The 13,272-nt window shown below is 37.4% G+C and overlaps 1 protein-coding gene across 3 annotated transcripts in view; it reads right to left on the bottom strand.

The window, feature by feature from the left end:
* Ercc6 (ERCC excision repair 6, chromatin remodeling factor) overlaps positions 1–13,272 on the bottom strand; it is an 82,592-nt gene that overhangs the window by 65,587 nt on the left and 3,733 nt on the right. The window contains exons 2-5 of one of the 3 annotated variants that reach the window (XM_048807480.1): positions 11,062–11,497; positions 9,129–9,249; positions 6,923–7,034; positions 399–1,113 (exon numbers count right to left, since the gene is read on the bottom strand). In XM_048807480.1, the coding sequence (XP_048663437.1) occupies positions 399–1,113; positions 6,923–7,034; positions 9,129–9,249; positions 11,062–11,483 (1,370 nt within the window). In that variant the 5' untranslated portion in view covers positions 11,484–11,497. Of the gene's footprint in view, positions 1–398; positions 1,114–6,922; positions 7,035–9,128; positions 9,250–11,061; positions 11,498–13,272 lie in introns of those variants that run through there. The other 2 variants (XM_015498904.2, XM_048807481.1) reach the window with 2 other exon arrangements.

Here is a 13,272-nt window from a genome sequence, read left to right as displayed (position 1 = left end):
AAAAAAAAAAAAAAAAAAAAAAAAAAAAAAAAACAGTATACACAACACAATCTTTTGCTTTTGTTACACTTACTACAGTGTGACCACTCTGAGTAGAAGCCACACAACTCTCACATCTGTATTCTCTATGCACTTTCCCTAGACTTTCTCTTAAGCTCTTCACCTTAGACTTGCCCCCAAGTGTGGCTCAAGACCTGGAATTACAAGGATTTGGGGTCTGAGGTCCACTGAGACCTTGGCTCCTATTTCTAGCAGGTTAGAGCTGCAGGAAGCCCAACCTTTTGTACATGGGAGTCTAGAAAAGTAAGCTGGACCTAGAATGTTTACGTGTCATTAATAAAGCTGCTGCCTAACATCAAGTAAGCAGTACAATGTACTCACAATTCCTGCAGACCCACCTTAATCGCTGTTTATAATAATCTTCATCTCCATCATCTTGGCATCTCACTACTTTTCGACTTCCTTTTCCTCCTTCATTGGCTTCAGCTTCTTCCCCAGAACTTGGGAAAAAATCGTCATCAACCTCCTGCACTGAGGCTTTCTTCTGGCGTTTCCTGCCCTTGAGCACAGACCTCAGTTCATAGTCAGTGGCATCTCCACACAGGCCAGCCTCTGCCTCCTCTTCCTGCTCTGTGAGACAGGACCAAGACTCCCCACTCTCAGAATCTCCCTCTGACTTTGGCCTGGCCTCTGACTCAAGGGGCTTCTTCCCTCTTGGCAACCCCACCTTCCCCTGGAACTGCAGTGCCCTCTTCTGGAGCTTCCTGATGTGCTTTTTCAAGCACTTGTCTGTTTTTGAGAGAACTTTGCTTCTCTGATTTGTTTTGTTTTCATGTGGTCCTGGGCCAGCCTTAGACATGACCAAGGCTGAGGCTTTTCTGGCTGCTCTTTTATTAGCAGCTTGCTTCTTCCTTTCAAAAGACAGTTTTGCTTGATCTGCCAAATACTTTTCGAAGCCTGATGCCTCATTGAGCATTATTTTTCTAGGCTTTTTCTCTTGTTTCTGAGGGACCTGGGTACCAAATGGTGTCATCTGACCAGTGCGAATGAGCTCTTCCCAGGCAGTCTCCTGGGCAGGCATGAGCATACTGCCAAGACAGGACGGCCCCGGCTCTGAAAGAGCAACAATAATGTGACTAGCATAAAACTTCCCAAGAGTACATTGGAAATATTCACTTGTTCAAGTAGGTACCTACCAATAATTCACATAAAAACATGAATGTAATAAAGTATAAATATTATAGCACTTAATATATTCCTGTTCAAAAAGATGACTTCTCAGTAACTTTTCTTCAAAATATCCTACCATATAAATGTGGTATATATACAACATGGAATACTATTCAGCCATTAAAAAAAAAATGAAGTTCTCTCATTTGGGACAGCATGAATGGAAATGAAGATCATCGAGGGGGGATAGTAGAGGATAGGAAAGACAGCAGAACACAACAGACACTAGTATGGCAATATGTAAATCAATGGATGTGTAACTGATGTAATTCTGCAATCTGTGTATGGGGTAAAAATGGGAGTTCATAACCCACTTGAATCAATGTGTGAAATATGATATATCAAGAAATTTGTAATGTTTTGAACAACCAACAATAAAAAATTAAAAAAATTTTAAAAAAATAAAATAAAATAAAATAATAAAAAAAAAAGAAGATCATCGTGCTAAGTGAAATAGGCTACTCACAGAAAAATAAGTACTATATGACTGCATTCATATTCAGAATCTAAAAATGCTGAGCTCATAAAAGTGGAAATCAGAATGGTGGCAATGGCTGGGGAGAGCAGGGGGAAGGAAGAACGGTCTTGCTCAAGGTACTGAGTTATAGTTGGGAAGTTTTGGTGTCACAGCAGGTAACCCTTCATAACAATAGCATGGTGTATATTTCAAAAGGCAAGAAAAGGTAGCTTGAACGTTTTCACTATAGAAAAATGATAACTGTTTGAAGAGACAGATATGTTCAACCTGAATTATACCTTATGCAATATACACATTTATCGAAATATCACATAGCACCCTAAAAACATGTATAAATTTTTTTCAGTTAAAAAAATACACTTGAATTTTAGTTTTAAATATCACATTATAAATATACTTTGTATAACTAAAGACAGGCCTAGAACTATAAAAATTATCAACAGAAGAGTAGCCTACAAGAAAAAAATAATATCCAAGTTTCCATATTTTTGCTAGTATCAACATTCAGATGGACCTAAATTCAAGACAGTAAAATTAAAACAGACATCTCAGGTATCACCATGTATCTAAACAGGAAAAATTCAAAGTGTTATCTCTGTACTGCTCAGCAAGTATTTACCAGTCAACTGTAGCTATTTAAAAATTAAATTAACTGAGTCCTACAGTTACATGTGAATAATGGTTACCATCCTAACAATACAGAGAACTTTCCCCTCAACATGGAGAATCTTCCCCTGTAAGTATAAAGTCATGTAGAAATCCCTCTCTCGGGCTGGGGATGTGGCTCAAGCGGTAGTGCACTCGCCTGGCATGCGTGCGGCCCGGGTTCAATCCTCAGCACCACATACAAACAAAGATGTTGTGTCCGCCGAAAACTAAAAAAATAAATATTAAAACTTCTCTCTCTCTCTCTCTTAAAAAAAAAAAAAAAAGAAAAAAGAAATCCCTCTCTCACTAGTTGAAATTAATCTCCAGCAAAAAAATTACTTTACTTTACCACATAATCTGAAAACCAAAAAACTTAAGATTTAACAGGAAGGAATCCATATTCTAAAATCTATAATTCTTATACAAGCCAGTTTTTCCTTAAACTTGCTCTCCTGAAATAAAATATACAAGAATGTACACAAATTATAACCTCGATGGATATTTAGAAAAAATATTTATGCACCAGCATTCAGATTAAATAACAGAAATTACTAGCATCCCCCTAGGTGCAGCTGGTGCCACCTCCAGCTGACCCAGGGATAATGACAGGCCTGACTCTATGGATGAGTGATGCCTGGCTGTGTACCTCATATCAATGGAAAGTTTGTGCTCCTCTATGTGTCTGCCTTTAGTCAGAATTGCACTTGTGAAAGCCACACTAACTTGTTGAATGAAGCTGCCATTTGTTAGCTCTTACTATTGCTGGTATTCTATAATTTTTCCATTCCACTGTTAATGTACTTGGGTGGTTTCTAGATTTGGGCTGCTAAATATAATGTTGCTATGAATGTTTCATACACACCCTTTTACAATAAACATATATAATTGAGTATATTCGATTTAGTAGACACTGCCAAACAGATTTGCAAAGTTTGAAAGTTCCAACTGGTCTATATTCTTGCCATTCTTTTTGGCTATTTAATAGGTATATAGTGATACCACATTGTGGCTATAACTTGGAATTTTCCTGATGACTAATGAAACAAGGCACCTTTCATAGATTTACTGATCCTTTGGACAGCCTCTTTTGTGTAGAAAATGTTTCAGTCTTCTACCCATTTTTCTCTTAATCCATCTACATTTCACAAAATAAAGATTTCTAGTTCTTTATATATTCTAGATTCAAGTCCTATGATTCATTCATATTCTACAAATATCTTATCACACTCTGTAGCTTACATTTGCACCCTCTAAATTCTATCTTTTGACAAACAGAAGTTCTTAGTTTTTTTAAAAAATATTTTTTTAGTTGTAGATGGACACAATACCATCTATTTATCTTATGTAGTGCTGAGGATCAAACCCAGTACCTCACGCATTCAAGGAAAGCGCTCAACCATTGAGTTACAACCCCAGCCCAGTTCTTAGTTTTTATACTGTCCATTTAATAAATCTTTTCCCTTACAGAGAGCATTTCTGTGTCCTATTTAAGTCTTTGCTTACACCACAATCATGAAAATGTTTGCCCTATGTGATGTTCTAAATGCTTTGTCTTACCATCAACATTCAGATATATCATCTGCTCAGAATTTATCTTTGTGCACAGTGAAACAGGTCAAGATTTCTTTTATTTTTATGTGGATTAACCCAGCACCACTGATTGAAAAGACCATTCTTCTCAACAGCATTCCCTGCGAGCTTTGCCATAAATCAAGTGATACTATGTGCATGGGCCTATTTATTGGGCCCTCTTTTCTATACCAGGGATCTGTCTGTATATCCTTGTGTCAATACTACACTGTCTTAATTACATCAGCTATATGACAGTTCTTGATATTTGTTCTTCAGGATTGCTTTGGCTATTCTTGGCCCAACACACCTTTATACAAATTTTAGAATTGGATTGTTAATGACTTCTAACGTCAACTTTAGATTTCCTCCCTCATGTCCTTTGCCTTAAAACAAAACAAAAACCTGAAATGTATATTGGGACTGCGCTGGAACTATAGCTGGTTAGGATAAATGACATCTCTACAACATTGTATTTTTAATTCACAACCACAGTGTATCTCCATTTACTTGTCTTTGATTTTTCAGTGGCCTTTTTTAGTTTTGTATGTAGGAAACACTGCAGAAAACCTCATTTTTTTTCTTTTTCTTTTTTAATTTGCTCTTTTTAGTTATACATGACAGTAGAACGTATTTTGACACATTACACATACATGGAGTACAACTTCTCATTTTTCTGGTTGTACATAATGTGGAATTACAATGGTAACGTATTCATATATGAACATAGAAAAGTAATGTTCAATTCATTTTACTATCTTTCCTATTCCCATTCTCCCTCACTTCCCTTCATTCCCCTTTGTCTAATCCAATATACTTTTATTTTTCCCTACCCCACCTACTTATTGTGAGTTAACATCTGCATATCAGAGAGAACATTTGGACTTTGAGAAAAAACACATTTTTTTTTTTGCTAAATTTCTTTCTAAGTATTTGATTTTCAATGTAACTGGCATCTTTATTAAATTTTATATTTTGTTTTTCTTGGCATATAAAAATGACAAGTTTTTATATGTTGATCCTATATTCAATGATATCGCTAAGCACATCAATTTCTGAATTTTCTACATAAGCAATCAAAAATTCTATGATTAATGATGGTTTTATTTCTTCTTTGTCATCTTTACACTTTGTATTTCCTTTCTTCAGTTCCTATACTAAATACATAGGAAAGGTGTGGGTATACACTCTTGTCACCCTCCAGATCACAGTGGCAAAGTCAAAGTTTCCTTTTGTTTATAATCTGTTCTCATCCACTTCTAAGAAATTACTATCAGGTAATTCTCACAATCACCTTATGAAATGGATCACTATGTGGAGAGCTGGGGAAAGGAAGCCTCAGGGAAGTATGAGGGAGGGCTGCTACACTTACACATACTGTGCAGGTTCAGAGAGACTTAGGTAAAGAACACAGCCAAGTTCCACCTGGCAATGCAGAGCTATACTGTGCTCTCAGGCCCTCTGCTCTACTGCCTCAGCAGAGAGAGAGGAGGAGATAGGATGGTAAGAGAGATCAGAGTCCCAGGTGATGGCTGGTGTCCAGATGGAGGGCTATCATAAGAATCAGGAACTCAAAAACTGATGGCAACATATCTCTAAGATAGTAAGTGGCTGCAAAGCCATGTGAGTAGATGATATTTGGGGAGAGGAAATCGAATGAGAAAGGGGCTCAACAAAAAAATCCTGAGGAATCAGCATTTGTGATAATACCAGAAAAGCTGACCAAAACAACGCAACAGACTTAGGCAGAGGGCAGAAAGGAAAACCAGGAAAAAGATAAGGATCCCAGATGGCACAGAAGTATCAAACACTGTCAAAAGACTGAGGGAGGCAAGGTCTAAAGAGGTATCTTTTAACCCAGGACAAAGTTTTACCAAAGTAACAATAGGAAGTAAAAGCAGATTTTAGACAGCTAGACAGGAACAAATACCCTTTACCAATTGAGAAGTATGTACCACAGTTGCAGAAAGCACTGATCCTAAGATAATGAATATTGTGAGACTGAACTTTAAAAAGCACATCTCAGAACAATACTCTTGTCTTGGTGAATACTAGAGATAGTAGGAAATATTTGCTTGAAGCGCTTATACTAAGAAAGCTTAATTTAAATTTCAGGCAGTAAAATGAGCAGCGACTAACAATTTCTACACACACACACACACACACACACACACACACCTGCAAAGATATTTAGTTCCAGAGCTTCTGCATTTTCCAAAAAGGTTTTCCAAAAGACAATAATCCAAAGCAGTAATTTAATGCAATCATGGCTATGATAAAACCTGAATGTCTTTTCTTATATAACAGAATGGATGCTTGGAAAGCCTGCCAAATATGATCCTTAAAGAAATGTGAGAGCAATTCTACAGATGCTGATTGATGATGCTGGGCTTTCAAAATGTAATTCAATCAAGATATTAGTGTCATTATCAAATTAATTATATAACCATGTTTAGAATTTCCAATTTATTAAATGTGTCACTAAACGTCCATCAGCAGCCTCTAGAGAACTGAGTTAAAAATTTACTTTCAAGCTGGGCACAGTGGTGTAGGCCTGTAGTCCTAATGACTTGGGAGGCTGAGGCAGGAGAATCCCAAGTTCAAGGCCAGCTTCAGAGGTTTAGCAAGACCCTCAGCAACTTAGTAAGACCCTGGCCAAAAAATTTAAAAAGGCCTGGAGATATAGCTCAGTGGTAAAGCACCCTTGCCTTTAAAAAAAAAAAAAAGTGTGTATGTGTATATGTGTGTGTATGTGTGTGTGTGTGTGTGTGTGTGTGTATACATATACACCCACATATATACACATATTTTTTTTTTCTTTAAATTCTCTAAAAACCTGATCTGACTGAAAAGGTTTGGTTTTGCAAGTGTAGAGAGAAAAATATTCCTAGATCCAGTCTAATACTAAGACAAAGAAAGGCAATTTTCTCAAAGCCCAGGCATATATAAAGAGGCATTAATTCAAGAACACAAAGAAACTGTTCCCAGTGTCCTCACCTTCATCCTCTTCCTCCAGGCTGGCATGATCCAGTTCCACTCTTACCTCTATTCCTCCAAGGATGGCCTGCAGACGTTTCTGTTTTGCAGTGATCTTCTTTAGCTGTTGTTCCTTGAAAGATAAATACCAAATACAGAACAGGATAATGCAGTGGTTTATTGTTAAATAAAACAGCGCTATGAAATTTAAAAACTTTAATGAAGAGTAAAATAAACTTTACATTACTATTACTACACACAGCCTTATTTGAACAACTCTCACTTTCCTGCAGCAAGTTAATCTTGAAGCAATCCTGTTGTATAGACATGCCTGCCCACAGGTGTTCCTCACTGTGTGGCATAGAGCTTTCCCCATTCTTGGGCACTTAAATTGGACACTTAAATCGCATGTACCAACTGAGGAAGAGTGGAATTGCCCTCCCTGCCTACCCGCTTCCCCACTGCATACTGGATACATCATTAAACTTCTCTGTGCTTCTGACCTGAGCAGCCAATGGGCTATGGAGGGCAAAAGGACATAGGGATAAGACATAAAAAACAGAGTTCAATATTTTTAAAAATCACTCTTCTTAGATAACCTACCGTATTTATGACATCCTTTATAGTGTTCTATCCAATCACAAAACTCAAAAGCAAATACATATTGCCATGCTTCTTTACCCTGACTGCCCTAGATTCCTGTCTTATCTTCCTTGATATCATCAAAATTCATATTGTGGCCTTCCTACAGCTTCCCAATTAACTGGGCCTAGAGTACTTGGATCATTTTTACAAGAAAAAGAATGTTTCAACTTCACCAGTGGTACAGCACTTGTCTAGCATGCATGAGAACCTCATTCAATCCCTAGCACCACTGGAAAAAAAAGTACGCTTCAACTCTTATAAATAAGAGTATGGAGCAAGGAGGAAACCTGAACATAAACACTACACTACAATGACTTACAATTTTTTCTTAGTCTTTCTCTCAACAAAATCCCACTTAAAACATTTTCTTTCTGAATAGTTTATCTCTAAACATCAAGATGCTGATAAAGAAAGACAGGAAAATTGGGCTGGGGACGTGGCTCAAGCGGTAGCACGCTCGCCTGGCATGCGTGCGGCTCGGTTTCGATCCTCAGCACCACATACAAACAAAGATGTTGTGTCCACCGAAAACTAAAAAATAAATATTAAAAAAAAAGAAAGACAGGAAAACAAGGTTCTGAAGTGGCCTAAAGTTTGCTCTCCATCCTTGAAATCCTAGTCTCCCAGAAGCCCAAGAAGTTCAAAAGTCTCTGCACATCAATTCACATGTTCCCACAAGAGGCCAGATGCCCCCTTTCTGATTTGGGGGGATCCTCTCTGTATAAAACAAATACTAGCTCTGACTTGTGGGCTGCAATTCCAAAAGTAAGAGAGACAGGTGGTAAAGATAATCAATTGATGGGTGGAAATTAAAAGGAGAACCACATGAAATGAGACTGTATGCCCCCACAAGTAGAACTTAAAAATACAAGGACCCCCACCTGCTGCAAATGATCAACTGTAAGCACAAGGCTATAAGTCAAGGCAGAATTGAAATGAACAAAACTAGTCATTCCTATTTACTGCAATTACTTTCATAAAGGTATACATAATTCCTACCAAAACTCATAAAAACAACATCCTACATAATAGATCTTTCCAACTAAGTTCTCTGACCTTATGCATCTGGGTAGTGAATGTAATACTTAAGGTAAGGATGAAGGACCAGCCTCTCAGAATAAGAAGCAGAAGCACTGTGCAGGGGTGAAGACAATCAGTGTTACCAAGAGCTAAACAGAAAAACAAAGCCCACAGGAAACAAGGAGATTTAAGTGAGAGACCAATACACCAGACTAGAGCAAAAGGAAATGGTCACATTAGAAAGACTATGTAAGTGAACAGAGTGGGGAAGCATGCAAAGTCACATAGGAACTACTCTCAACTATGTACACAAGGATGCATACAGGCATGTATAGTGTATATATATGTGTGTCTGTGTATGGGTTTTTAAAAATATTGTATAACAAAGGATGTATAAGGGAAACAATTTAAACATATAAAAGTGACTCAAAATTTCTCTACAAGGAAAAACATTTGCTTTACATCTTACAAATACTTCCCAGAATATGTTTTAAATTATTAAGTGGGCTCACATGGTGACTTTTTCAAAAGTGTTAATACTTTATGCATTATTTGGAATCACCTTATTATACTTCTGTCGTTTTACAGAATCTAGTTTCCTGTTGATGTCTCTGTTGGTGGCAGCTTGAGGGCTAAGCTGTTCAATAATTTTATTGATTTGCCTTAGAGATGTTGTACATGACCTGAAAAATAAGATAAATTATCTATTTTCCACTATGGTAACATTTATATCATATAATAATAAGACAAATGCTAGAAACATGTCTCTTCTACTTCTTATGAACTAAAAAGAAACTAAAACAGAATGCACATTCTTATTGGTCACAAATAGACTAGAAGTTTAAGATAACTACTAGTGGTTTTCTTTTGTTTTTCTGATTTAAATCAGCTCATTTCCATTTTTAAACTGATTCATTCCTTCTACAATCATTTTTTAAGTGTATACTTTATTCAAGACGCTGCTAGGACAACATGTAATACATTGCCCTTTTTTATGAAGAAATGCATACACGGTTTTTAAAGCCCATTATGGAAGCCTCCCAAAGTCTGGAAAGTCCTAAAAGTTCCTAAACATTTTCTTATATAAACTGTAAATCTGTGACAATATTTTTCTTTCATTATGTGAAAGAAAAAAAACAAAATTATTCCTAAAACAGGAATAACAGAATTATAGCTTCCAATTTTCAAAACACAAATTCAATCTTCTGGACACTTGTACAATTTGCTGTTTGTATCCTTTGTGGATTTCAGGATAAACAATACAAGTTATTGGCCATCTAAAGTACCACATCACCAGCCATAGTGTCCTCTGCCTTAAGAATCCACAGCATTTTCCTATCTCTAACCTCCAGAGGAAGTGGACACATTTTCAAGATCAAATGTAAAAGGTATGTCATTATAAGGAACTGAGGTCCTCAACACTCAAGGTCACTAACAACTATGCAAGAGCACCCACTATTCAAAAGGCCCCCAAAAAAGGTAATTTAAATTAGAACAAAAAAAGAGGCCAAGAGAACACACCAGAAACACTGCAATAATTAACACACTGATTTCTTAAAGTATCAAGTAATAACCTTCCGATTACATAAATTTAAATTTCCAAGTAATAATTTCTAAAAAAGGGCACAAATTACAAATTTTCTGTTAGCAGATGATACATGCTTAAAGTACCAACAGCACCACTACTATAGACTCCCCAACCAGACAGCCACAGATTCCACACACTCCCTCCCCAGCTACCTCAATACTGCCTCACACTGCCTGAGCACTAGTCAGTCTAGTGCTCAGTTTCTCTTTCTTGCTTGCCTGACCTGTCCCAAACTCAGCCCTATGACAATGATGAGTAAGCTTAACTCTCCACAACTTCCCCACTCCTGTCCTCACCCCACAGCCTGGCCCAGTCCCTCTCTTCTCCACCAATACACTATGCTCAACAGAGCCCATGTCAGTGAAAATGAGGTCTCCATGTTTCATCTTTCCTTACAGAAAGTCAAAAGTAGGACAGAAGAAAGGAAAGGCAAGGGAGTTATTATTTCTAGAAATGCAAATCTGAAAAAAATTGCCAAGGGACTGAACACTCAATCTGAGGACAGCAAGCTGAAAAGAAACTACAGGGTTGTGATAAAGGGGCAGTATATTTCTGGTATCTCAAATAGGAAACTGCCCAAATTCAGACATAGTTCTCCTAAGACCACACAGCACGTGGCAATGAGTCCTAAATAGCACCTCTTCAGGACACTATGCACAAGATAGGCCTTTGTGGGCTGGGCTGAGCTGAGCCCCTAACCACTGTGTGCATCACCGCTGTGTGCATCACTGCTCCTAAGGGAAGGGGCAAGGACCAAAGTCAAAGTGGAGAGTTGCCCTTACTGATGCTATCTCCCAAAAAACAGGTTCTATACATCTCTCACATTTCTGGAATATTATAAGTATTAACTAGATTTCTCTGCCATGTTTAAAAATAAACTCTCAAAAAAGATATGGGCCACACTCACATGAGGTCATCCAGGACTGAACGATACTCCTTCTCAGCGTCAACGAGCTGTGCTACGCGGTTAGCCTCAAGGATTGCACTATCCACCTGCTGAAGCACACCCTGCTCCAACACAGCCTGGTCATAAACATCCACGCCCAGGCCTTGCAATTCCAGGGCCTGTGCACTGGGCTCCACAGCCGGGATCTGATGCCTGTCAATGTGCAGCAGGGCTGGACCTCTCCTTGCAGCTGTCGATGTACAGCCCTCAGTAGAAGTAGAGGGCCCAAAGTCGGAGGAAGGAGAAGGGAGGTGCTCCTTCTTCTCTGCATCCCCACCATTTTTTTGCTCAGTTGATGATTCTTCATTAGTACTAATATGTTGTCTCTGTAAACAGTCTTGCTCCTGAGTTTGACTTGAGTGAGAGATTTCTTCATTTGGCATCTTGTACAGACTATGTAAAAGGATAGAAATATTTTGATCATAGAGATTTGATCATTATATAGTTTCTTCAACATTGTATAATTAATACACTGATTTCTTAAAGTATCAAGTAATAACCTTCCAATTACATAAATTGAAATTTCCAAGTAATAATTTCTAAAAAGGGCACAAATTATAAATCTTCTGATAATAAATAAGAAAAATTAAACAAAAGAAAAAAAATGCAGTAGCATCAACAAGGACATCTGGGCAGCCAGCTGAGCATGCCAGCAACACAATCCTGAGTGACACTATGAACATTCCCAACAGCTGAAGTGGTCTGGCTGCTGTCTTTCCTGTTAGCATTTTCACTGTGCTAAGACACAAATGATTTACATTAGAGTAGCACAATCAACTAAAATTTATGAGTCAGTGACATAAGGAGAGAATTTCTGTATGAATCTGACACTAAAAATTTTGAGGCTAAACATCTATCTAGAACTTTGAACAAATGAGAATCTCAGAGAAATTAACAAAAATATTATCAAAAATATCTCCATTTCATTATACAATATAATTTCTCACTCATCAGTTTGGTAGGCATGGTAATATTCAATATAGACAAGAAGCAGGACCCACCTTCACCCACTCATGGTGGGAATATAAATTAATACATCCCTTTTGGGGGACAAATTAGCAATATCTATCAAAATTTTATTGCACTTGACCTTTGCCCAGCTAATTCTAGCTCAAGGTATTAATTCCAGAGAAATATAGAACACTCAAATGCCTTAGTTATTCTTTCTCATGATGTGGCTGACTAGGAGCTGTAGATCACTGTTGCTGCCTAGCATCATGAGAAGGATCATACTGCATATCACTAGCCCAGGAAATGAGCAAAATTCAAATTGAATACAAGTTACTTTCACACCATCATAAAGTTAAAAAAATGTTAAGTTCAGAGACTGTTTCTACTTATACATCAGTACAAGGATGCTTACTAAGCAGGTTTTAATAGTTTAAGGTAGCCTTTATATATTTTCTGTGGTGTTGATATAAAACCATGAACACATTTATGGTTCTTGACACATGTAGGCATATGTGACACATGTGGGCATCTGTGTGTATGGAATGCACACAAAGATCTGAAAAGATGCATACTAAACATACAGTAGTTGGAGGAGGAAGTAAAGGGAACAGAAAAAAATAAAGGAAGCATCTACATTTTATTCATATACTTAGGAACTGCCTGAAAGAGAATATATTCACTCAATTACTTGTGTAACATATAAATATATTAAAAAGTAATATAATAATCAAGAGACAGACTTGATTTTAACCATGAATAAATTAAGGTTTTCTGAAACTTTATTTCTATGAAATGATCACAAATTCCTCCCACCCACCCACTCATTCCTCATTGAATAAAACAATCCCAGACACAAAACACTAAGATACAAAGTTGCCATGAATTTAGCATAATCTGCCCCAAAGTGGCTCACTTTGTGCTGGAGATTCAGCATGTGGGGTAACAACACAATAAGGCAGGTCAACTACTGGCCACATGAACTAACAAGAGGGAAAAATGCTTTGTGTTTGGGGCTCAAGAAACATCATGGATGAGCTAAGACCTGAACTTCTGGCCCATGGTTTAATACCTAGAGGAGGTGTTCAATATCTGCTGAAAGGAAGTAAGGTTCAGATAGATCTAAAGTATAAAGTTTGGTTTGGGTAACTGAGTTACCAGTAAATCCAGTCACACAAAAAAATAAGACTGTCAGAAAGGAAGCAGAAGGAAAAAGTGGGGGGG

The sequence above is a fragment of the Marmota marmota genome, unplaced genomic scaffold, assembly GCF_001458135.2.
Source record: "Marmota marmota marmota unplaced genomic scaffold, marMar, whole genome shotgun sequence".
Taxonomy (NCBI): Eukaryota; Metazoa; Chordata; class Mammalia; order Rodentia; family Sciuridae; genus Marmota; species Marmota marmota.
Note: the sequence above shows the minus strand (reverse complement) of the source record. Positions and strands in the feature narration are given on the sequence as shown.